Raw genomic sequence first — 9,275 nt, forward strand, 5'->3', positions numbered from 1 at the left:
ATGAACCAGGACTGGAATGCAACTCTCCCCTCCTGCAATTCCTGGCAGCCAGTGTTCAGAGGTGTTCAGAGCAGGGTTGCCACATCTGGTCAGGCAAAATAAGGGACAGGGATGGGGGTGGGGATTAAAAATGGCTGTACCTGTTGCAAAAATGACTTCAAAGCAATCGATTGCAATGGGTTGATCCAGTGCTGGTCATACTCATGGAGCAGACCCAATAAAATTTATGGATCTAAGTTAGCGAAGCACATTCATTTCAATGAATCACATCCTCTCCACTTACTGAGTTTCTGCATGGCAAACGTAGAAACCCAGCCAGAAAGAGAGGTGGAGATAGCAACCCCTTCTGTTTCTCTTCCTCACAGAACTTGGCCTCCAACACCCCTTTCTAAATAGCTGCTAATGCCAATTCATACAATGTTGTTGTTTAGTCGTGTCTGACTCTTTGTGACTCCATGGACCAGAGCATGCCAGGCACTCCTGTCTTCCACTGCCTCCTGCAGTTTGGTCAAACTAAATCCTTACACACATGCACCTAATCAAATCTGTGAGGCTTCAGATGGAACTTTTAGGAGAGGAGTACAAAGGATAACTCATCATGTTATCAGAGTTGACGTAGCTGCCCCTGGTCACCCATATCTACCAGAGCTTCTTGGATATGCTACTGTGATTATGTTCATGCACTATGAATGGTGAACATAAAGGACCCCTGGGTGGTTAAGTCCAGTCGAATTCAACTTTGGGGTGCAGCACTCATCTCTGTTTTCAGACCAAGGGAGCTGGCGTTTGTCCACAGACAGCTTTCCGGGTCATGTGGCCAGCATGACTTAACCGCTTCTGGCACAATGGAACACTGTGATGGAAACCAGAGTGCACGGAAACGCCGTTTACCTTCCCGCCACAGCAATACCTATTTATCTACGTGCACTGGTGTGCTTTCAAACTGCTAGGTTGGCAGGAGCTGGGACAGAGCAACAGGAACTCACACCATTGTGCAAATTTGAACTGCTAACCTTACAACTGGCAAGCCCCAGACGCTTGGTGGTTTACACCACAGCGCTACCTGTGTTTCTTAGTCACTGACTGTCAGTGTTGAGCATACTAATAGCCTAACTCAGCATAACACAATTTCCCATGCTTCTAAATGTTATTTTTTTCCTCTGGCTTCCAAGAAACAGGTGATTTGTGACATTTATAGCTTTTTTTTTTAGTTATGGGAAAAATAAGGGGCTGGGCTGCTAAGTGATCGCAATACACCTGCATCTTGAGAATTCATCGAATTAATCAGGTGCTGTATGAAGTACATCAGATACAATTGAAAGCTTAGTGAATGGCTAGTATTGTAACATCAGAAGAGGCGAGGGGTGTTAGGAATGAGACTCCCCCAAATATCCTAATATTTATGGAAGTTAGTCTATCTTTAAATACCCAGAAGCTGTCCCTACCACTCCAGAAAAGCAGAGAAGAGAAGACAAGGCTGTTACAATGGAAGAGCAGTCTCTGCGGTTGACATCCTCAGAGGTGTGGAAAAATGGCCAGAGAAGATCTATCCTTCCAGTGAGCACTCAGGGCTGATTTCCTTCAGAATGGAGAGGTTGGATCTTCCTGCAGTCCATGGGACTCTCAAGAGTCTCCTCCAGCACCAGAATTCAAAAGCATCCATTCTTCGGCGATCAGCCTTCTTTATGGTCCAGCTCTCACTTCCATACATCACGACTGGGAAAACCAGAGCTTGAACTATACGGACCTTTGTTGGCAATTATAGCAATTTATAAAAAGAAGTAAATCACCCCACAATTCCTCCTCCTCCTAAAAATAATAACAATTTTATTTATACTGCACCCATCTATCTGGCTGGGTTTCCCCTGCCACTCTGGGCGGCTTACAGCATATCTGTAACATCAAGCATTAAAAAACCTCCTGATATAGGGCTGCCTTCAGGTGTCTTCTAAAATACGTTTATTCTGTTTGTTTCATTTTAGGATTCCTGGACCATCCATCACCAGACATGGGAATCACAGGGTGATTTGAGACATAATATAAAGCATACAGCACAAAATACCAACCAAATTGCAATAATTAATAAAATAAATCAGCAATGAAATAGAACAACAGAGGAAACATGGGGCCATGTGCACCCTAAATTAATTTTACTAAAGTTATGGGAGAACAAGTATGATTACATTCCATCTGAAACAGGCTAAAGACCCAATTCCTGTTCAAAAGACCCAGCCACTAACGCTGTTTCCATCTGTTGGCGCCCATTGGTAAGGCAAAAGGCAGTGAGACCAACAGTTGAGTCAGACCCAATAATACGCAGAGCCAACTAATTTTGTCCCCATCATCTTCTCTTTTGAGTCCTTCAAGGGCAAAACTGAGATGAAGGATGAAAAGCTGGCAGGCAGTGCCATGCAATAGATATATTGTAATTAAGAAGGTCGGCAGGTAAGGGCTGGCTGAAGGTGGCCTGAGATTGGTGGAACATGGTTCCATTTGCCTTGATAAATTAGCCTCCAAAAGCGACAACTCTCTTGAGAACTTTGCCCAAGTGGAAATATTAATAATTGGGCAATGGTTATCACAAACCTTATAGACCAGGGAGGATCTCCTGGGGAGAGGGTACTGTCAAATGCTGTTGCGGTTGCTCAAGAGTAAACAGGCAAGACTCCGACCTGTCTTTTCCAGGCTTTATTCTTGGTGCAAACTATTTACAGTGAAGAGCATCGTAAGTTCATGTCTGACTCAATAGCTAGCAGAATCCGGGAGTGGTCTGTTCTTGTACCTCCCTCAACATAAAAGTTTTGTCACCCCCAGCCTTTTCCGCCCCTCTCTGTGCCTCAAACTACTGCGCATGATTGGCGATGGCAGGGGTGTGCTTCCCTCCTCTCCGGCTTGCTCAGGTGCGGTGTTAAGGCTCTCACTAGCACCCTCTGGTCCTTGCACCTCTTCTCCACTGGAGGTGGGGCTTTCCTCCTCGCTGGAAGAGGAACTGCTTTGCAAGATTTTCGGAGGCTCCCGGTAACAGAATTCCCCCTCTATCTCTCGCCTCTGAGCCGACGGCAGTTCCCTGACAGGTACACTATAAAATCTAGAGTTTTCAAATCCCAGTGATGGCTTATCTTCTAAATTTATAGATGAGAAGTATATCATTCTGTCATAATTATGGACTAAATTTCTGAAAACAGCACGAATAAACCACTTCAGAAATGAGCCAAACTAAAATATCTCCTGCCTTTGTCATACAATTCTTATTTGATGATTGAAGGCATGAAGAGTAGAGTTTGTAAGCTGTGCTTGACTAAACCCCTTTCCTCACGGCACATCCACTCTAATGTGGTGGTGGTGGGAATATGAAATCAGACAATAAACTTCCAGAAAGGATTAGTTCTGGTTAACAAATGTTTATATGAGTTGAATAAGTTGTTCATGGCGATCTCCAGTGCCTTAAAATAAATAACCGATTTTAGCAGAATGTGAGGCACAGGCACCTACTGTTTAGCACCTTTAATTTATTCTTTGAATTAGCTGTCCCCTAGTGTTCAACTCAGGCCTAACCACAATGATAAAACATTTGGGTAAAAATATACAAATCAGTAACCCTGCACTGGAAGCTAAGATGGAGAAGATCTCCACGGCCACCATGTATTTTCCCTTGGTGCTCTGGTAGGTGGGAACAAAGGACAACCAAACACTGCAAAACAGAAGCATACTGAAGGTGATAAACTTGGCTTCATTAAAACTGTCAGGCAACTTCCTGGCTAGGAAAGCCACAGTGAAGCTGACAATGGCTAGGAAGCCCATAAAGCCCAAGACGCAGTAGAACATAATAACTGAACCTTCATTACATTCCAGAACAATTTCTTTGGTCATTGAGTGCATGTCAAAATACAAGAATGGGGGAGAGGTTGCCAGCCACACAGCACAAATAGTGGTTTGAATAAGGGAGCACGACAGAACAATGGAAAAGGCCAGTCTTTTCCCGATCCATTTCCTCATCCTGGACCCAGGCTTGGTCGCCGCAAAAGCCATGATCACAGTGACGGTTTTGGCCAACACACAAGAAACTGCCATTGAGAAGATAATGCCAAAGGCAGGTTGTCGAAAGAGGCATGGTATCTTCTCAGGCTGACCAATGAATAGGAATACACAAAGGAAGCAGAGCAGTAGGGAGATGAGAAGACCGCAGGTGAGGCTCCGGTTGTTGGCTTTGACTATGGGAGTGTCTTTGTGCTTAATGAAGATTCCAAGTACCAGAGCTGTGAGGAAAGAGAAGGAAAGAGCAAAAATGGCCAGACTGGTCCCCAAAGGTTCGTCATAAGACAAGAAGCTTATCTTTTTTGGAATGCATAAATCCTGGCCACGGTTTGGATATTGATCTTCTTGACATTGAATACAGACGTCCATGTCTGGAAAAGAAAACATGGCTTTTGATATATACATTAAACAACCCTTAGCATTCAAAACCCTATCAGAGCATAGGGTGCTAGGGGAGAAATATACAGGGAAGAAACTACAGAGAACATCAGGCTCCTTCAAATGTCATGTTATTGAAGTCATTGGACCTTTTCTTTGGTCCTGAATATTTTTTGGTAATTGGTATTTATGTTTGATTCGTGTGAACAATTGTGATTCTTAACATTTTTTAAAGTCCTAGAAGGAGGCTGATCCTTTGACGTACCACAGGCACCCCCAAACTCGGCCCTCCAGATGTTTTGGGGACTACAACTCCCATCATCCCTAGCTAACAGGACCAGTGGTCAGGGATGATGGGCATTGTAGTCCCAAAACATCTGGAGGGCCGAGTTTGGGGATGCCTGATGTACCATGTAACTGTGTTTGTAATAAGTTATGGCTGGGTCAGAAACAAAGTTGCCCCCGTCTCCTTGGAAGCATCCCAACACTAATATCTCTTACCTGTTTTGTTTGAGATCTTTCCTTCTGGGCATGGAAGGCAATCATAGCAGCAGAATGGCGCCCCTTCCTTCTTAGTCTTACTGGACCCCAAATGGCAATTGTCATTACACACAGAAAGAGGCGGCATCTGTCCATAAATGAAAGAAGACACTAATTTGGAAATACTCTCAGGAAATACATTTGGGGAGTTTGCTTCTCCTGAGTCCCACTTTCTCAACATTTGTAAAATGAGTCAATGCATTCCAAGATAAGTATGGATCCTACCTGGTTGAATTTGTCTGGCCATACAATGATATCTTCATAAATAGTGAGCACATTTTCCTTGGGGGCCTGTGGGCCTGCGCTTCCAACTCTCACTCTGAGAAAGGATTGGTTTGGGAATGTGACCCAGTTGATAATATCAAATCCAGCCGCTAATGACCCGTTTTCATCAAAGGAAATGGTTTCCCCAGCAGTATTGTTAAAGGAAACACTTCTCAGATAATGGTGCAGCTGAAAGAGGTAAGTAAAAATAAAAAGAAAAAAGAAAAAAGATGAAGGTTTAAGATACTTAAAAACACAGTATGTTTTTTGTTAAATAAGGTAGAGGTACCCCTGCCCGTACGGGCCAGTCGTGTCCGACTCTAGGGTTGTGCGCCCATCTCACTTAAGAGGCCGGGGGCCAGCGCTGTCCAGAGACACTTCCGGGTCACGTGGCCAGCGTGACGAAACTGCTCTGGCGAGCCAGCACAGCACACGGAAACGCCGTTTACCTTCCCGCTATAAAGCGGTACCTATTTATCTACTTGCACTTAGGGGTGCTTTCGAACTGCTAGGTGGGCAGGAGCTGGGACCGAAAGACGGGAGCTCACCCCGCCGCGGGGATTCGAACCGCCGACCATACAATTGACAAGTCCTAGGCACTGAGGTTTTACCCACAGCGCCACCCACGTCCTTTTTGTTAAATACACGTGTGTATTTAAAAAGGGATACAAAAGTTTAATGGTAGGCTAAAAAAAGACTTGACGACTTACAACAGTGTAGAAAGCTCTCCTGAAGGAGTCTGCTCAGGATATTACCTGCCATCTCTGTTGATATGAAAATGTCCACCTTCCTTTATTTGCCCTTCCTCTGTGCTTGGAGTCGAACAGATAAATTTCATGCAGAGCATGCGCCACAGCATAGACAGCATTGTAGACACTGTAACTGTGGCCGGTCATGGTCATTTCAAAAACTGACGCAGGGAGAGTCTCCAGCTTTTCCCTTCCAGTACAAATTCTCCCACCCATGTTGTCTACCAGAGGACCTGGAAATAAGCAGCTAAATGCACGTTCCCAGAAGACTCTGATAAAGTCATATTCCTTTTCCAAGGTAGGATTTATTGCATGAAGAAATTTATGGAATGTCTGCAGCTCCGTTGAACTTACTGCAAACGATATAGCACCCTGGAGGAAATCTATGTCCCAATTACTCTGAAAGGGAAGAGATGCGAAGTCCATCTGGGCTGTCATAATCCAGACTTTTGTTTTAAGTGGCATGTCCATAAATGTTGGGATGAATAGCAACATTCTCACAACAATCATGGTCTGAATTTCACCGTGTGCAATCAAGACGCTAGCAGTGCTATTCATGACCATCTTAGATTTTTCAATTCCATTTTCCACCATTTGAGGAATGTCATCGGAAAAAGAGAGTTTTGGGAATTTTTCTATGAAGTCAAAGCAGATGCCACTCTGGGAAAACATGGGAAGCACAATCTGGGAAAACCTCTCTCCAGTGTCATCATCCAGATAAAACACCCCAATCCATGTCCACCTGAAATGAAGAAGTAACTGGAGAATCCCTTTATACTGATGGTCCACATCTGGGAACATCTGGTGAAAGAAGACTCCTTGATCTTTGCAATCTACTACAAGAGCAGAACCATATGGGAGCTAAGTAAAGAGCAGATGGAAAATGGTATGTATGTATGTATGTATATATATATATATATGTTTTGTGTGTACAGTCAAACCTTGGTTGTTGAACGTAATCCGTTCTGAAAGCCCATTCTTCATTTCCAAGATGTTTGACAACCGAGGCGTGGCTTCCGATTGGTTGCAAGAGCTTCTTGCATTCAAGCGGAAGCCATGTCGGATATTCAGCTTCCGAAAAACGTTCGAAAACTGGACCATTGACTTACGGGTTTTTTTGCGTTCAGGAGCCGAAACGCTCGAAAATGGAGCCATTCGGGAACCAAGGTTTAACTGTACTGTCAAAAGAAAACACATATGCCTAAATACAGTGTTCCAATCTAGATTTCATTTTGTTTCTTTCAAGAACCAGAAGGGTTCCATATATTATTAATTTTTAAGGCATAGACTTCACATATCCAACAGAGATACTATTTCTAAAACCTCTCCTCAGAATCCCCTCAGATGTGAAATCCCCCTTCGGGGCATCAATGGCCCCATCCTTTGTATCCTAGCCTTTGTATTTGGACATAAATTGGGGAAGAATTTGCTTGATCCACCGTGATCTGATATTCTTGAATTTGGTTGTGGATTGAAACACAATTCCCATTGGGGGTGTGCACATTTCCTGGTTTTGCAATGCATTTCCATGCACAGAATTCTGTGTTTCTTGTAAAGACCATAAGACGCACCTAGTTTTTGGAGGAGGAAAACAAGAAAAAATAATATTCTGAATCTCAGAAGCCAGAACAGCAAGAGGGATCGCTGCGCAGTGATCCCTCTCGCTGTTCTGGCTTCTGGAATAGCTGTGCAGCCAGTATTCGCTCCATAATATGCGCTCCATAAATGCACACACATTTTCCCTTACTTTTTGGGAGGGAAAAAGTGAGTCTTATAGAGCAAAAAATACGGTATTTAAACACACTGAAAAGTGTCCATTTTGTGTAAAAAGTGAGCAGAAAAGTGAAGGGGAAGGAAATATGGGGTGAAATGGCACACAAAGGCATACAATGGGATAGAACAGGATGGAAGTGAACCTATCTTTCAGTGCTAGGAAATGGCATGTAATTAACTGCTCAGTCCATCCCTATTATACATACAGTTTTCTAATGTTTACTAAATCTAAAATGGTAGGATAGATTATTCCTTATTTTTTTGTTATGAGCACAACTTACCTGTGGAATCTTGTAGTTCCACAGCATAATTGCCATATTGAGATCAACATCAAAATTAGGTCCCCCAATGACTGCTATAAGATTGTCCTGGACATCACACTTGTAGTTAGGGAAGAATTTGCCCTTTGTGGAGAGGAGTTCCATGGAGGCAAGATATGTTGCACTGGAACTGAAACCACTGTTATAGAGGTGGGAGCCAAGGCTGATGTTGGGTAAGATCCGGGGATTTTCATTTATCTCTTTCAGAGCAAATACCAAAGCCAGGATGTGCTGGTAGTGGTGAGTCAGTAGCCTAAAATGAGAGAAAATACGACCTTGAAGTGGCAACCCCTCTTCTCTTAATTTCAAAAATAACTTCTAATCCAAATAGCTGCCTTAGTTAACCAGCATTTATATTTTATACAATTCAGCAACAAATTTAAGAAGAAGTTCACTTTATTATAGCCTGTTCCTGGCGTTTTTCATGGGGAAATCTAGCAACACAGAATCAGATGCCATTCTACTACATTCAGTAAACCCTTTAGGTTCCCCAAACATTTCAAATGTTCTCCAGAACATAGTACCTGCAGCTATTAGGGTGATCTCTTGGTTAGGTAAAGGTAAAGTTACAGGTAGGTAGCTGTGTTGGTCTGCCGTAGTCAAAACAAAATAAAAAAATTCCATCCAGTAGCACGTTAGAGACCAACTAAGTTTGTTATTGGTATGAGCTTTTGTGTGCATGCACACTTCTTCAGATACACAAGCTAAAGGTAAAGGACCCCTGACAGTTAAGTCCAGTCGTGGCCAATTCTGGAGTTGCAGCGCTCATCTCGTTTTATTGGCCGAGGGAGCCGGCGTACAGCTTCCGGGTTATGTGGTCAGCATGACAAAGCCGCTTCTGGCGAACCAGAGCAGCGCACAGAAACGCCGTTTACCTTCCCACCAGAGTGGTACCTATTTATCTACTTGCACTTTGACATCCTTTCAAACTGCTAGGTTGGCAGGAGCAGGGGCCGAGCAACGGGAGCTCACCCCATCGCGGGGATTCGAACCGCGACCTTCTGATCGGCAGGTCCTAGGCTCTGTGGTTTAACCCACAGCGCCACCCGAGTCCCAATCTTGGTAGATTGGTGTAATACAGAATAAAGGTAAAGGTAAAGGGACCCCTGACCATTAAGTCCAGTCGTGGCCAACTCTGGGGTTGCGGCACTCATCTCGCTTTACTGGCCGAGGGAGCCGGCATTTGTCCGCAGACAGTTTTTCCAGGTCATGTGGC

At 43.9% G+C, this 9,275-nt stretch overlaps 2 protein-coding genes across 2 annotated transcripts; both read right to left on the reverse strand.

Moving 5' to 3' along the window:
• Positions 1-3,504: 3,504 nt before the first annotated feature.
• Positions 3,505-4,404, reverse strand: LOC309521643 (vomeronasal type-2 receptor 26-like; the record flags this gene model as incomplete). Its single annotated transcript, XM_082204357.1, has 1 exon — positions 3,505-4,404. The coding sequence occupies one exon, from the start codon at positions 4,402-4,404 to the stop codon at positions 3,505-3,507; it is 900 nt and encodes a 299-aa protein (XP_082060483.1).
• A 1,556-nt stretch (positions 4,405-5,960) lies between these two features.
• LOC309521644 (vomeronasal type-2 receptor 26-like) lies at positions 5,961-6,767 on the reverse strand (the record flags this gene model as incomplete). The annotated part of the gene is made up of 1 exon (XM_082204358.1): positions 5,961-6,767. The coding sequence occupies one exon, from the start codon at positions 6,765-6,767 to the stop codon at positions 5,961-5,963; it is 807 nt and encodes a 268-aa protein (XP_082060484.1).
• Positions 6,768-9,275: the final 2,508 nt, after the last annotated feature.

Source organism: Podarcis vaucheri (genome assembly GCF_965113315.1).
Source record: "Podarcis vaucheri genome assembly, chromosome: 16".
Lineage (NCBI taxonomy): Eukaryota > Metazoa > Chordata > Lepidosauria > Squamata > Lacertidae > Podarcis > Podarcis vaucheri.